Source organism: Rattus norvegicus, chromosome 16 (assembly GCF_036323735.1).
Source record: "Rattus norvegicus strain BN/NHsdMcwi chromosome 16, GRCr8, whole genome shotgun sequence".
Lineage (NCBI taxonomy): Eukaryota > Metazoa > Chordata > Mammalia > Rodentia > Muridae > Rattus > Rattus norvegicus.
Window position 1 is genome coordinate 64,743,697 of NC_086034.1, and position 16,742 is coordinate 64,760,438.

General features: G+C 46.4%; 1 protein-coding gene and 1 long non-coding RNA gene across 2 annotated transcripts; one reads left to right on the forward strand and one right to left on the reverse strand.

Annotated features, from left to right (window-relative positions):
- Positions 1 to 451: 451 nt before the first annotated feature.
- Leprotl1 (leptin receptor overlapping transcript-like 1) lies at positions 452 to 13,080 on the forward strand. Its single transcript, NM_001013188.3, has 4 exons — positions 452 to 535; positions 6,936 to 7,011; positions 9,651 to 9,837; positions 10,859 to 13,080. The coding sequence occupies exons 1-4, from the start codon at positions 520 to 522 to the stop codon at positions 10,973 to 10,975; spliced, it is 396 nt and encodes a 131-aa protein (NP_001013206.1). The 5' UTR covers positions 452 to 519; the 3' UTR covers positions 10,976 to 13,080.
- On the reverse strand, positions 1,725 to 9,651 carry LOC134482512 (uncharacterized). Its single transcript, XR_010058733.1, has 2 exons — positions 7,780 to 9,651; positions 1,725 to 5,438 (listed from the first exon to the last, which is right to left on the reverse strand). It is a non-coding gene; the product is annotated as an uncharacterized LOC134482512 (long non-coding RNA).
- Positions 13,081 to 16,742: the final 3,662 nt, after the last annotated feature.

The window sequence follows — 16,742 nt, forward strand, 5'->3', positions numbered from 1 at the left end:
CCCCCATCCCTTTTGTCACCAAGAAGACAGAAAAGCTCTCAGACTCCCAAGGGGTTGCATCTTTATGTTCCCATCCATGACTCCGCCCGTTGAACTCTGGAGGGGGCGTTGGGGGGGACTGATCTCTTGAGATCCGGATCTGTGTAGGAACCCAAGGAGAGAAGCAGCGACCACCCATTTCCCGTGTCACAGACTGGGTGGTGGGAGGAGAAATGGGCTCGCTGTGCAGAACGTGAAGCGATCCCGCAAAAATCACGAGGTCTTTTTCCCGAGACCGCGGTGACTTCGGGCCGGTGCTGCCTCCGGGGCTTGACAGGAACCACAGTCCTATCCCGCACGTCCCGGCTGGCCCCGCAGCCTCGAAGGAAGAAGGCCGCCCTCGCGCGCCCCCACGCCCCCGCGCGAGCCGCCGGCGGAAGTGCAGCGGCGTGCACTTCCGGGTGTTGTCTGGCGGCCGCCGCGCGTCTCGGGTCTCCGGGCCACCGCCCGGGTCGTGAAGCCAGGAGCGACGTCACCGCCATGGCGGGCATCAAAGGTGGGCCTGGGCTGCGGGCCGCGGGGCCGGGGCCGCGGGGATGGGGCGGAGCGGCGTGGGGACCACCGAGCCCGGCTCCTCCGGCGGTGGCGCTCCGCCCCTGGACCAGAACCGGGCAGCCCGGCCACCGACGCGTTCTGCGCGAGTTTGCAACCAGAGACATTGAGGGCTGCGAACCGGAGGGATGCCCCGCAGGGCAAACCAGTGTGGTTTCCCACCGGAGGCACGAACGCAGCCCTCTCCGAAACCTGGGCTCCGCATCCACTCCCGGGATCCGGGTGCACCAGCTTTCCCTGCCTCTAAATCGAATGCATCTTTGGTGTTTGTAGGGTGCAGCAGAGCCCGGATGCTAACCCAGGGTGCTCCCGGCTTCCTTTCCCCCACAAGTGCACGTTGACACTTTTTAGTTATGATTTTTTTTTTTTTAAAGAGAAAAGGTAACGAACACCTTGATGAAAGGTTACTTTGTCTATTCGTGTGTTTTCTTTAGAGAGACTGGATGTCGCATTCTTTGGGAAGAGGGAACGTTGCTCAGTAGTCTTGCCCCTGGGGTTAGAAGCAAAGTTTTGTATTTACTTATCAGCGGATCGCTTTGATTTCTTGACCTGCTTTGTAGAAGAGACAACCCAGTTGGAAGTAAAAACAGTTCGATAGTGGTGCCTCCGACTGGTAAGGGCGACTTTGGTTGAGCTTTTTTCCCAGGGTCACATTTTTCTGGTGTCTCGTTTATTTTCGGTGCCTAAGAAACATTTTATTTCTCGTATAGAACCTTGTCATCCGAGGAACTAGGACACTTTCAGATCTCTTTTTGAGCTATAATAGACCATTTCACATCCTAATGTGGATGGATGTCATTGTAAAGTGCTGTCAGTTTTTTTAGGATGTTGCCTGTGTTCCTCTTCCCCCTTCCGTGGCGTTAATGAGGGACTTTTTTTTTTTTTTTTAAATTAAAGAAAACAGCTTTATGGTTCTCCAAATCTGGGTAATGTTAATCTGGTGACAGTGAACGGGGGTGGGGTGGGGTATTTTACTTTGTAAAGATTTCAGTGGTATTTAAAGTTACGGATTGCTTATCAAGATATTTCTTCCTGTTGGCCTTTATATTACCTTTATATTAAGGAGTATCGCTGTAGAGACCATGACCTGTTACTTCGTGATAAATTATATTTTCTGCTAACTCCCAGGCTGGGGAGCTTGACCCCTTCACCTCTGTCTTTGTAGTTCCAGAACAGTCATCTTGAGAGATTTTTGCTAGGTAATTGGGCTGTTCCTTCCCCGGCCTGGAGGCTTTGGGAGTAGAAACCACACTCCTCTCCATTTGATTTTCCGAATGGTGCATCAGTCAATTGCTGTATGAATTCTTACCTTCCTGGTGTGTCACTTAAGACACCGTTTATAGGGGTTGGGGATTTAGCTCAGTGGTAGAGCGCTTGCCTAGCAAGCGCAAGGCCCTGGGTTCGGTCCCCAGCTCCGAAAAAAAGAAAAAAAGAAAAAAAAAAAAAAGACACCGTTTATATAAAATAGGCCACCTAGCTGCCCATGTCATAGACTGAAGAGACATTACTGGTTTGGGGAGCACTTTGGAGCAGCATATTACTTGTGTCAGCTTTTATCTGTGATGACTTAAGAGATGAGATGTCACATGCAGATGTTTTCGAACATCTTCTAAGTACTGAGTATTGAATGCATGGAAATATGACCCTAGGGTATCTTGATTTCCCTAGACACTTCCACGGGGCTTGCTTTTTTTTTGTATGTCAGTACTTGAAAGGAATTGGACCTTGTATAAATAAACGCATTGGTAATTTTATGGACTGGAGAGATGGCTCAGCAGTTAACAGAACAGAGCTCAGATCCGAGCATCCCTACCCAGCAGCTCACAAAAGCCTGTAACTGCAGCTCAGTAGACACTCATCGACACACGTACAGACACACACATTCATAATGAAGTAAACACTTAAAACATAATACTTTTCTTAGGATATTGATATAGTAGCTGTAATAAAAGCTTGAGTTTTAAATGTGTTTCAGTGCCAGAACCTTATCTTTAAGTTTCTTGATTTTTTTATTTTATTTTTTAAAATTATTTATATATTTTATGTATGGGAGTACACTGTAACTGTCTTCAGACATCAGAAGAGGGCATCGGATCTCATTACAGATGGTTGTGAGCCACCATGTGGTTGCTGGGAGTTGGACTCAGAACCTCTGGAAGAGCAGTCAGTGCTCTTAACAGCTGAGCCATCTCTCCAGCCCTTGATTTTTTTTAAAAAAGTCTTTTAAGTTAACTTTTTTTTTTCTTTTTTTCGGACCTGGGAACTGAACCCAGGGCCTTGGGCTTGCTAGGCAAGCGCTCTACCACTGAGCTAAATCCCCAACCCCGTTAACTTTTATTATTAACTTGTGCATTTGCTTTTTTGAGCATTATGTAGTCCAGGATACCCTGAAACCCACACTCAACTTGCCTCAACCTTCATAGTAGGATACAGTCTCTCTCTCTCTCTCTCTCTCTCTCTCTCTCTCTCTCTCTCTCTCTCTCTCCATTTTGTTGTTGTTTTTTGAGACTGGTCTCTGTGTATTTCTGACTGTCCTGGAACTCACTCTGTAGACCAGGCTGACCCTCAAATTTACCTGCCTCTGCCTCCTCCACCACCACCACCACCTAGCAGTCTTCCTCGCTTGTAAAAGGAAGAGCTGAATTAAATAAATTACCTAGGTAACTGGTTAGTGGGTAGTAGCAGACACTCTGCTGTTGCTACCCCAGCCCCAGGCAGTATCCCTTCTTTGTTACTGAGTGTTTAAGCTGGGGCATGGGTGTCAGAAGCCGACCTTTGGGGGAGGAAATCAGAATCGTTTCAGAATCAATTTAGAATTGCAGCTGTGGTTGCAGAGGAAGGAGCTTCATGCAGTCGAAGGCCCGGCACACACCTGCACCTCTTCCTGCATTCCTTGATTATCAGTTGTTGCCTCATCAGCGATGCCGCCCTGTCAGGAACCCGCATTCCCACCCCTTACCCTACCTGCTCGAGGTCATCACCGGGCATTTGTCCTTTAAGTCTAACTTCCTGCAGAACTCATGTGTATTGAACAAACAGTGTTCCGTCTCCCTTTCTCAGTAATTCCTTCGTTAAGTGTTTACTGAGCACCTACTTTATGCCAGCCAGCCACTACACAAAATCCTGAGGACTCAAAATTCTTCATTAAAGGGTTCCCATCTTTGCGGGAGACCATAAATTAGGTCCATGGACATAAATCCTGTTCTGGGAACCAAAGGCAGTTAAGAAAGTGAAAGTGCTCGGTGAGCAGGTGGAAGACTCCTCAGGAGGACCGCAGCAGCCTCACAGTTGAGGCAGCCTCGTTGTTTATGTGCTTGCTTGCTTGCTTGCTTGCTTGCTTGCTTGCTTGCTTGCTTGCTTGCTTGCTTGCTTTTGAGACAGGGTCTCAAGTAACCCAGGCTGGCCTTAAACCCTGGTCCTCGCTGCTTCCACCTCCCAACTGCTAGAATTCCCAGAGTGCACCACCACACCCTGTCCTTGTTTATTATTTTGTGGGCTGGCAGGATGGCTCATCAGCTTGTGCACACAGATAGCATATAATAAATAAAATGTGATCATTTTAAGGAGCTGTTTTATTCTCCCACTATAACATACTCAGTGCTCTGTGTATTTGTTGTGTGAATAAATAATTGTAATACGTGAGGGTTGAATCCAGATCCTCAAGCACACGGGGCAAGCACTGTTTCCCTGAGCTGGTCCCTAGCCCTACGTAAACCAGTAACAACTACAGTGACAGAGTTTGTGTGGCTGTGAGGAACAGACGCTTGAGTTGACTTCTGAAGAGAATCATAGCTGGAGGAGAGACAGTGGGGCAGGAACGCAGGCTCCAGGAGCTTGAGGGAGCCAGTGAGATCCTTGCTGGGTCTCTGCTGTGTGTCTGGCCTCAATCAGTATTTCCCAAATGAATAAAAAAACTGCGGTAGGGTGACAAACATGCACAGAAGCCCTGTTGGTGAAGTAGCTGTGGGTTTCCAGAATAGGAAAGAGGGCAGTATATAACGCCACAACTATTGCTATGTGGCAAAGTCAAGGGCCGTAGACAGGACCATGAGGGACAGGAGGGAAGCTCTGTGTTCTCCTTAGTTGTCCCTGTAAGCCTGAAGTCCTGTTTGCTGTTTAAAATGAAAGGAACATTCCCTTGACTTCTCCCCACTGTTCCTTGAAGTATAAATCATAACGACATTAAGAACTAAGTACACTGTCCGTGGTAGCCTGGTGGCCTGACCCTTCTTGTATTCAGCACCCCAGCTGACACCCAGCCTGCCAAGACAGTGTCAGCGGCCATCTTGTCTGTAGTAGAAGGCACTGTCTGACTCCCCCTGCGCCTCTAATTTTGGTTTGTGTGCTGTAGTTTTTTTACCTGGTAAATTTTAGATCTTACATCCCTTTGGATTTTGACTTTGCTGTTAAGGCTAGACCATTTTTAAAAGCCGGCAAAGTGGCTCAAGAGTGAGGAAGAGTGCTTACTGCTAAGCCTGACGACCAAAGTTCAGCCCCCAGAATGCACATCGGGGAAGAGAACAACTCCTGCAAGTCATGATGCTCTGACCTCCACCCAAAGTAAATACAGACAAACAATTAATGGAGCAGATCTCACCAACAGGTCATTCTCAGCCATCCAGGATGCAGAAATGCAGGCTGTGTGGAAGTCCAACTGATCAGTTTTCTTTTGGTTGATATCTAGGTCATTGATTATATACATAATAAAGTTATTTCTCACTTTGAAGTACACCAGCCATGTCCAGGGAGCTTCCAAGGTGAATCCTATGAAGGAAGGCATATTCTTCTGTGCTGTGGTAAGACAGTGGTACCAGATCCACACCAGGCTGCACTGCAACCCTGCAGTTCTAGAATTTAAGGAACCGGGAACAAAGCCAGAGTTGAAAGACTAATAGTAACTACAGGCAGGTCGCTACTGTGAGGTCGATATAGTAAATCTATTCTCATTTCCTTAAAAAAGTAATGAGACAGGCGTGGTGGCACATACCTTTAATCCCAACACTTGAGAGGCAGAGGCAGGAGCTGGAGAGATGGCTCAGCGGTTAAGAGCACTGATTGCTCTTCCAGAGATCCTGAGTTCAATTCCCAGCAACCACAGGGTGGCTCACAACCATCTGTAATGGAAACCGAGGGTTTCTTCTGGTGTGTCTGAAGATAGTAACAGTGAACTTTAAAATAAACATTTTAAAAAAAGAAAAAGAGGCAGAGGCAGGTTGGAACTGTGTGAGTTTGAGGCCAACGTGGTTTACATAGCAAAGTCCAGGCTAGCCAGGGCCAGTGAGACCTTGTTTAAAAATAATTAAAACAAAAAGAAAACATATAAATAAACTACACATTCTCTCAGGCAGCTTTTCTTTCAGTTTTGTGCCTTTGTGTTTCTGTTTTGGTGAGACTTTTCTGCCCCTTCTCCTCCCCCCCTTCGTGGGAATAATGAGTGTTATTGTGTGGTGGAGGTGAGGTCTGAAGACAATTTCGAGTGATTTTCTCCTGTCATTTCTATATGGATTCCAGGAATTGAACTGGCCTTAGTGCTTGACTCATGTATGGACTACATACAGTGTTGGGGCATGGGATGTTAACTCTGTGGGCCTTAGTAGTTCGGAGACATGGAACCAGTAATTGGTGAGTGTTAGGTCAGAACTGATGTACAGGATAAGTGTTCCCTGTTGGGGGTGATTGGAACCAACGGTGGTCAGCTTGTGGGTTCCTCAGACTTAGAAATATTTGAATGTACATAATAGATACTTGGGATGCAGAGCACGTTTCAGACGAGGTTTCACTGTGTATCACTTTGTATCCACTGTGTGTCCACTATGTGTCCACTATGTGTCCACTGTGTATCCCTGGTCAGCCTGGAACTCACTATGTAGACCAGAGTACCACTGCCCCTGCCTCCCTAGAGATGGGATTAAAGGCGCATGTCACCAGGCCTGGCTGACATCCCAAATTTCAGAGCCTTTCTGGGGATTAAGGAGGGCGTTCAACCTCTAACAGGTAGTTCTGTTTTGGGGATGCCATAGAAACTTACTCGGAAACTGAGTCATCCACTGTTTTGAAGACAGTGCACATTTTGTTTTACTTTTTGACATTGGGTCTTACCCTGTATCTCAAACCGGTCTATCTTTAGTTTGTTGTAATCCTCCTGCCTCGGTCTCTTGAGTGCTGAGATGAACAGGCCTGAGCTGCTACTCCCAATGTGGGACGATTCACTTTTAACAACTTGAATTTTGAGGGGAGGTAGAAGTTCTCACTTCTGGGATTCCAGGTCCAGGCTGGTGTGTGTGTGAACAGAGATGACACTATGGCCGCCTAACTGATTAATCTCTGGGACTTTTGTTTTGCAGCTTTAATTAGTTTGTCCTTTGGAGGAGCTATCGGACTGATGTTTTTGATGCTTGGATGTGCCCTTCCAATATACAAGTATGTCATTTTGTTTTCTTTTTGAATGCTTAAAAGTAAAATTCTTCTACTAAAGTGTTTAGCATGCTTTGAGTTCTACCATACAAGAAATGCCGGGAAACATTCATTTACTGACATGATCCTCTTCTGAAGATCCTCACTTACAGTTTACTTGTAAAGACTCTAGAATGCCAACGTAGAGAGAGGTTTGGCTGTGACCTGCTTCTGTAATGACCTGGTGACAGAAACTCAGTCCTGCTGCCCTCGATAATCCTCCAACAAAGCCTAAAGCGTCCTTTACAGGAGGCAACACAGGCAGCTTCTAGACCCAGCTCTAGGTAGTTGCTTCCCCTAGAGTGGGAAGAACTTTCTATTGAGGCATTGTCTCCCTGGGTAGCCCAGGCTAGTGTCATTCAGTCAACCCACTCCAGCCTTCAAGTTCTCGAATTCCAGGTATACATCACTGTGCCCAGTACAGAAAACTTTTTAAATTAATATTTAAGGAACTTAGTTTTCAAAAACTGAATAGAAGTGGGCCACAAATCGCAAGAGAATTGTGCCGCTAATAAGCAAGTGGAAACATACCAAATCCCACTCAGTACTACATGAAATCCACTAGCAAAGGTAAAGGAAGTGGGCGGGCACTGCTGGGTTCTGGCAGGCTAGGACTAAGCGGGCAGGGGTTTAGAAAGGGAGGAGTTGCCGTTTCTTGGAACTACTTTGCCTGTATCCTGTAGTTCCTTGAACTGGCCCTCCCCTTCTTAGAAATCCTCATACAAATCCACTTACAGTTGCTTGCAAGACACACAGAGTTGGGTGAGAATATTGCCGAGTAAATAGCAAAACATACTATTTTATATATAATACATGTAATAGCAAAGCTGGAAAACTGATGACATCATAAATGCCCATCCACAGCTAAATTATGAGGTGAGAGATGGTGTAGTGGATAGAACACTTGCAGTAGAGACATGAGGACGTAAGTTCAAATCCCAAGACGCTGTGTACTAGCCCAGTGTGGGAGCACACGTCTGCAATCCCAGTGTCCTGAGGAGAAGAAAGTGAAGACAGAAAGAACCTGTGAGCGCTGCAGGCCAAGGAGGCCTAGCGTGCACATCAGCAAACACAGACGCTGTTTCAACAATGCAGTAGGTAAAACTTGACCTCCAGGAGTCTTCTCTGACGCCCACACTGTGTACATGAACACACATTCACACGTGTAAAGTGTAAAGTGTAGAGGCTGGAGGGTTAACGCAGCTAGGAAACTGCCTGCTGTGTAAGGGTGAGGGCTGATTTCAAAACCCCAACCCCGGGGCTGGGGATTTAGCTCAGTGGTAGAGCGCTTGCCTAGGAAGCGCAAGGCCCTGGGTTCGGTCCCCAGCTCCGAAAAAAAGAACCAAAAAAAATAAAAAAAATAAAACCCCAACCCCTCCTGCAGAAGCAGAGTGTAGAGAGCTAGGGAGGCGGAGAACTCGATGCCTGTTTATTTGGCAAGCCCCAGGCCGTTGGGGTCAGTTCCTCAAACAGAAGTGGAGCAGCAGCCACGGTTGTTCCCTGGCCTCCATAACGGTAAACATGCACACACACCAGCACAGTGGAAACATGCGCACCCAGAACAAATGACTGGGTGTCTTTGTGACAAGATGCTTAGCCTTAAGCAATGAGGAAGGACTGTAAATCTATATATACATGGTATTATGTAGAGTTTCACCATGGCTAAATTTGTGTTGGAAGGATGGCTCAGTGCTTCCAGAGGACCTGGGTTCATTTCCCAACACCCACCTGCCGCCTCACAACTATCTGTAGCTCCAGTTCCAGGCGATATGCCACCCTCTGCTGGCCTCTTCGGGTACTGCATGCACGTGATACACGCAGTCATGCACAACACTCAAATAAAAACAGATCTTCCTAGCCTGGTGTCAGTGCGTGCCTTGAATCTGCACTGGGAGGCAGAGACAGGCAGATCTCTGCATCAAAGGCCGCCCTGATCTACAGAGCAAGTTCCAGAATAGCTAGGGCTACACAGAGAAACCCCAGTCTAGAAAAATGAAAACAAAACAAAAAAAAAATCTTTTTTTTAAAAAGAAAGCATAACAGATAGCTCTAACAAGTCTCCACTGTGTCCGTAATCAAGCTTGCCGGCTTTAAAGGCCTTTGTTTCTATAGACTGTTGAACCATCGCAAAGAGGTGGATCCTTTCACACGGCTTCTTCCACTGCACTTGCCAAAGCCAGAAAGTGACATCGGCACAGCATGGCTCACGATGACAGACTAAGCCTGTGGTTTTCAATACTGTCTTCTGTTACCACCTATACTCGGGTTTCAGTGAGAGGAATCATGGGTGCACTAACATTACAATAAGACACCAATCTTTAAAAGATTTTGTGTAAATGTCTTGTTTTCAGTATGCCTTCTTAGAAGCTAAAGTGAATGTCTTGAGGGGGCTTCAGTTCACAAAGCATTTTGTCAGTAGACATTTTTATTCTTGTGCCGTAATTGAACACAGGGCGAGCTGACCGCGCTTCCCACATGAGCCTGCGGGTTTGTTTTCAAGGGCATCTTGTTTGCTCTCTTGTCCTCTGGTCTACAACAGGAGCATAGTCAGTGTTGGAAGGCGACACGGCTGACTGCACGGCCACTGACTCCGTTTTCTTTTCCAGCCAATACTGGCCCCTCTTCGTTCTCTTCTTTTACATCCTCTCGCCCATTCCGTACTGCATAGCCAGAAGATTGGTGGACGACACAGACGCCATGAGCAACGCTTGTAAGGAGCTCGCCATATTCCTCACCACAGGTGTCGTCGTCTCGGCCTTTGGGCTCCCTGTAGTGTTTGCCAGGGCACATCTGGTGAGTCACCATGCTCCGTGAAGGCTTCTATACCAGAGATGAGAGGCGTTATGTCAGATTTGCCAGAGCACATCTGGTGCAGAGTGAGGTGAGAGATGTTAGGATGGAGAGGGCGCTTTAAGACCTCAGCTTTCCATTGGTTCCTGCTGTCAACTGTCGGAGGGCGTGGCTTGGGTCTGTAGCAGAAGGGCACAGTAACTGTGCTGTGCATCCTTGGACCTGCCCTGTAAAACCGGAAACCAGCGCTTCTCCGCCCTCCTCATGCAGCGACCCTTTAATACAGTTCCTCGTGTTGTGGTGACCCCAACCATAAACTTATTTTGTTGCTATTTCATAGCTGTAATTTTGCTTATGAATCATAACGTAAATATCTGAAATGCGGGATATCTGAAATGCTGCCTGGTTGAGAACCATTGACGTAGATGTGTGAGAAGTTAGTTTATCCTCTGTAGCTGGGAAAGTGTGAAAGAGGAGAAAGGGCAGACTTGCACCCAGAGTCACACCTCCAGCTCTGGAAAGGTGGAGAGAAGGGTGGAGTCTAGCTCCACTCCGTGTGGTAGAAGCAGTCATTCCCTCTGCCCCATCAGAGAAAGCGCAAGTATTGTTTCCCTCATTGGTGCTGAGAGTTCAGTTTTAGCCCCAAACAAGATTTTAGAGTCACTAAGAGTAACTTCCTTTGTGTTCAGTAATTACAGAATCCCATGTGGTGCTGGGGTCCAGGGGCAGGGTGCATCCTAGATGCACAGGACCCTGGGATGGACCCTCAGGACTGCAGCCAAAGGAAGACGCTACAGTGGACGCTACAGTGGCCGTTCTCGAAGCTAAGCTTCTTTCCGAAGGATTATCGCCTCCTAACTCTCTTTGTTTCGATCAGTCGGTAGCAAATGAAGGCACATAAAGGTTGTGGGCGATGTACTGTGAAGGTTCCTTAAGGCCGAGGTCGACTAAAGCACAGAGCATTGATTTGCCCCGCGGTGCCTTTGCTGTACGCGCCTGCTCACTGTCTCTCTTCCCTCCGCAGATTGAATGGGGAGCATGCGCACTTGTTCTCACCGGAAACACAGTCATCTTCGCGACTATTCTAGGCTTCTTCCTGGTCTTCGGGAGCAATGATGACTTCAGCTGGCAGCAATGGTGAAGCGCTGCTGAACTGTAGTCACATGGACTTCTGTCATCGGCCGTCCGTCCGTCTGTCCGCCCGCCCGTGCACAGGAGAGGGGCCGTGATGCTGACTTGTTGGCGAGCCTCTGGGGGTGTCCTAGGTGCTCCCTTCTCACTGTTATCCGCCTCCTGTTTCCACAGGGACCTGCTAAGGATTAAAAGGATTTTCTCTTTTGGAAAAGCTTGACTGTTTTCCCACTTCTCTAGCCTATGCTTTCCATGGTGTCCTGCTAAATCTCAATACGTACATGTTTTCCCTGTTCAGTTGTTTTAAAATCAGTATGCAATGTTACACATTTTTTAAGATGTAATGACCATTTGCACTGGTTTAGGAATTCAGAACTTCTGGCTGTACTATGGGCTAAAGTACATATTTTCTCTAAAAATCAGTTAGTCTCCATTATAAAAAACTATACGTAAGTTTTCATCCAGTCAGGATGCCATCACTCCAGGTAAATGCAAACATGCAGAGCGTTGACACACTTTATCTACTATTTACTCAGTGCAAAGATAGCTGCATTTATACCTCAGGGGGGCCGACTAACCCTGCCCATGCCCTCCATAAGGGTTGCTGGTTTTACTAGTGGACAGGTGTTTTGTGAATTGAAAATTATTTTGTGGAATTGCTATAAAAGAGTGCTTTTCTCCTCAACTGTTGGAAGAATTTATGTTAAACTCTAAGGTACACGTGTGAAAAGTTCAGAGATCCAGTTTATATTCTTGTTTATTATGGTCAAAGCAAGTGAGTTGCCGTGTGGGAAGAAGCGACGTTGGCTTCCCACTGTCTGAGTGCTGTCTTCATCTGTGGTGACGAGTGTGAGCTCCGTCACCTCTCATGGTTTGGAGGACAAAAGGGATATGCATGGAACAGGTGTGTGTTTGCAGTGTAGATGCTCAAAAACTTCCCTCTGCTTCCTCCTTTTAACTTATTTTGTACATTGTATATACTAAGTAAAAGAACTTTTCAAATATAGTTTAATAATGTTTAGAAATGTTTGACTACTAGGAAACCGATTGCTATGCCATACGTTCAGAGTGCCCCTCCCCCACAAGGCCTTGATGTGATTCACAAGTGACTCGTTAGTCTTGCAGGTAATCCAGGAGCAAACAGTTGTAAGACTTAGACAGTGGAAAGAGTAGTCTCCCAACCTTACAGCACATGTATTTTAAAAACATTTAAGGCAGGCTTGCTGTAAACCTCTCAGTTGTCTGGGCTTTGGTTTCATGGTGATGGATCTGCTGTTGTAAGGAAGGTATCTATTGTATGTGTTAATACAGAGTAGCCAAATCCAGCTATGTCAGAGCTTCAAACACAGACCTGACCAAAAATGGTGACCAGGCATGACCACATCGTAGCAGTCATTTGCTTCTTCAGTTCTCAGTACTTAACCTAAGAGCTGGTTATGAAAATGTTCGGACTGATCCAGCAGTATTTTGTGAGGACATTTGTATGTTTCTCTGGTGTGCTCACATAAAAAGAAGTGTTCTGCCTTTAGCTGAAAATGAGTAACCATGACAACTGTCTTTTGTTGTTTTTTTTTTCTACAGTTTATTTCTCAAAAAAACAAACAAAAACAGCAAAACCCAGAAAAATGCACCAAGTTTGTTCAGCTTTTTACTAAAGACGCCTAAAGCTGCAGTTTTTATTTTGTTTTTGTTTGCCTTGACCCATGTTTCATTACCTTTGGCTGGGAGGTGGGAAGCAGTATGAAATGCCCAAATGCGGCTGTGCCGTTTGTGGGTTAGACCAGAAATGGCTTGTTGAGTAATGATGAGGGAGACTCGAGGGCGGGTGTGGACATGGTCAGAGCCCTGCCTGGGATCAGGGTGGAGCGGGAGGTTCCTCCTTCACACACGAAGTGCTGAGCGCTTGGCCGTAGCCTCCTCTTCTAACAGCTGCACATTCTTTCTGGGTACTAATCTTAGCAGCATTGCTTGTCCCACATGACACTGGCTTGCCAGTCTCATCTCTGGTTCCTAGGCTGGCTACTCACAAGTAAGCACCAACGCATTGTCATTCTGCGGTGGAGAGAGAGAGAACTTTTGATGACGAAACAATAAAGATTTTAAATATCCGTTTTAGCTCGTGGATGTTTTTGTAATAAAAGTTCAGTCGCTGAAGTGTACTAACCATTTAAGAACGGGACGCTGAGCTAGACGTGGTGACAAACGCCCATCGCCTCAGGACAAGAGAGGCTGAGGCAAGAGGATCAAGAGTCCAAGACCGCAAGGGACCCTGTCTAAAAGAATCAAAAGTAGGAATGGGCTAGAGAGCAAGTGTGCCAGCAAATTCAGCCTGCAGGACGGAAGTGAAACCGTGGTAACAACACAGCCTTGAGACTCTTGGTCCTGAGTGGCTCTAAATGGGCCTAAACCAGGCCGTATTTACAGCGAGTTCCAAGAGACTTAGAAATTTCAGCTGAGCAGTGCCTCATCTTGGCAAGTGCAGGTTAGTGTGGGCTACCCTGTGCTTAGACCCCGGGGCATTGGTGAGATATCCCAATTTCTATCACCTGTTTTGAAGAACTATGTCAGCTCTGTGTAGAGCACTTACCACACTTAACCCAACCCAGGGAAATTAAATCCCATTGAAAAAGGCCTTCATTTTAACTATTCAACAAAAGCATTAAGGAGAGCATATACTCATATGCTTTTTTTTGTAACGGCTTGCTTTTTCATTGGTAATTAAGGACTATGGGGGAGGGGCACTAACAACCTGACTTTAATCTCAGGGGTTCCCCCCCCCCATATTAAACTAATTCCTCCACGTTGTCCTCTGAACTCCACACCCTGCTGTGGTGCACACTTGCCCACAGATATGGTCACACACACAAAAATCGCTTTTTTAAAAATTACAGGCCATCAGAATGGCTCAGCTAGTAAAAACTGACAGCTGACTTCAGTCCCCCAAACCAACATGGGGGGAATGAACTGGGTGCCGGAGAGATGGCTCAGAGGTTAGGAGCACTTATTGCTCTTCCAGAGGACCCGGATTCAGTTCCCGGCATCCATTTGATGGCTCATAACCATTCATACCATCTAAAAACAGCTCCCCAAACCCTCTCATGCTCCCGTGGGACATAGCATGCAAGCCATATACATACATACATACATACATACATACATACATACATACATGCAGGCAAAACTCATACACATAAATCTTAGACAAAAAATTTAAGGGAGATAACCAACTCTCAAACTGTCTTCTGATTTCCGAACGTTTGCTATTACATGTACAACCCCACATACACCAATAATACAATTTAAAAAGAATTCGTTTCCTGTTTTTGAATGTCCATATTTGGGGAAAGATTATGTCAATGATGCCTTAACATTAATTTAATTGGTTTCTAGCTTCCTAATGTACACTATGAAAGGAAGGGGAAAACCAGTGTAATCAAGTGCTCTGATTCAGTTACTTAACACTGTACACATCCCAATGCCACCCCATGGATTTGCGTCTCTCACCTCCTGCGCAAGCGAATTGCCTTGTGAACAATGTTCTTCCTGCTGAAAGGGCTCTTACAAATGTAGCCCTTAACTGTCCAGGTAATCTAAGACCGTGAGCAGTAAACAAGCTGTAGAACACCAGCAGAAACCCGAAGTTAAGATTCCTACGCTTTAAGGGAGGAGCTAGATCTGTACTTGCCCCTCACAGACCTTAATTTCTGGCTCATTAAGTATCCTCACCGTTTGCTTTTAGTTACAAAGTGTTCAGGGTTGAAGGTTTAGTTTTTCCAATTACATTGTGTGTGTGTGTGTGTGTGTGTGTGTGTGTGTGTGTGTGTGTGTGTGTGTGAGAGAGAGAGAGAGAGAGAGAGGGAGAGAGAGAGAGAGAGAGAGAGAGAGAGAGAGGGAGGGAGAGAGAGAGAGAGAGAGAGAGCGCTTGCATGTACCATGACGTCTAAGTGGAAGCTAGAGAGAGTTGAGAGAGTCCTTTCATCATGAGGGTCCCAGGGATTGAACTCCAGTCATCAGACGTGGTAGCGGGCACTCCCTCCCGCTCAATGGCCGTGGAGCTTATAACTATTTTAATTTTTCTCAAGACTATTTATTTTAATTACATTCACATGTACGTCACAGACCTGAGGGGTGGGGGTGTGCACGCGAGTGTGGCTGAGGCCTGAAGAAGGTCTCAGATTCCCTGGATCTGGAGTCCGGAGCTGTTATGGGAGCTGGGAACTGAACTGGGTCCTCTTCAAGACCAGTCCTCAGTCTTAGCCACTGAGCCCACCTGCCCTGGCCTCAAATAGTTTTTGGTTTGTTGTTTTTCCTGTACTGGGAAAGCCTAGCCTTCTGCTTTTGCCACTGAGCTAAGTCCCAAGCCCACGGAAATGTATCAGTGTGAGACAATGACTGCCCTGTTTTGCTTCCAGACTCCTGAAGATAATTTGAAACGATCCTCGGGTTTAGAACTGCATATTCTAGTTTTTAAAAAAAAATCAGATTGTTGTTAAACTTTTAAGTTCCATGGAAATATTGGGGTGGAATAAAAAATCCCCAAATGAGAGGTCGGATCCACAAAGCCTTTCTTTTTCAGTTAACACTGTTTCCTTGTTGGTGTTTAGTTGCCCCACTAATGGGCGAGACGTTCATTTTAGGCGTCAGTAGCATAGTTAATGCTGTGAGGGAGATGCTTTGCTGCAGCTCAGAGCAGTAGAAACTGTCACATTGGATAAAAGAGGAATGAACAAGCCTGGGGTCTTCCATGGGTTTGCTGGTGTTGGGAGGTTTATTTATTTATTTTTATTTTCAGTGTACAGCTGTTTTGCCTGTGTGTGTGTTTGTCTGAATGCCATGTGTCTGTATTGCCTGTGGGGGCCAGTAGAGACTGTCAGATCCCCTGGAACTGGAGTTGCAGATGGTTGTAAACCCGTGTGGGTGCTGGAAAGTGAATTTGGGTCCTTTTCAAGAACAACAAGTAGTCTGTCTGTTTGCTTGCTTGCTTGCTTTTGAGACAGGGTCTCTGGATATAGCCCTGGCTGTCCTGGAACTCTGCATGTAGAATCTTCCTCAGGAATGCACCAACATGCCCGTCTGACAGTAAGGACTCCTAACCACAGAGCCATCTCTCCAACCCACCCTGTGATGGATAAGACCATTGCTAGTGAGTAATTGAGTTACAGCATGCTTAGCACTGACTGTGAAAGCATGTTTCTCATGGCGATGACCACTGCATAATGTCATGTAAATGCAGCTGTGGCATAAAATAATCATAGATTTCTGAACTGTCCCCCCCCCCCCCATAGAACAGTTGTTTTCCTGAAAGCTAGGTTTCCTTCAAAGATTTGAGGTCATTTAAAAAAACTGTCCGTAGTTAAAACAGCCTCCCGGGATAGACTGGCTATTGCCATGGTCTGAATCTTCTCTGACAGACCAGTCAGGGGAGAGTTTGCTGTGTATTCATGGGCTTGGGTGGACACCCAGCACCCACAATCTAACAATATTGATACTTCCCTTTCCCCTCTAACCTTTTGTCTCTCCTACCAAGTGTTGGGGGTGAGGGGTTGGAAGGGATTGGGGTGGAGAAGGGTGGTAGAAATAACCAGAAGTCCAGTTGCAACATTGTTTCCCATTTACCTGACAATCTAGAGAGATGGAAGATATCCCAGAGTAGACCAGAGAATTCCAGCTCCTGTGTACGTAAAGAGAGAAATATGGAGGATTGGAAAAACAGGTAATGGCAGGGCAGTGTCTGGTTCCAAGCTGTCACTCAGGACTTGGAGCTGTGGGGGTCCCGG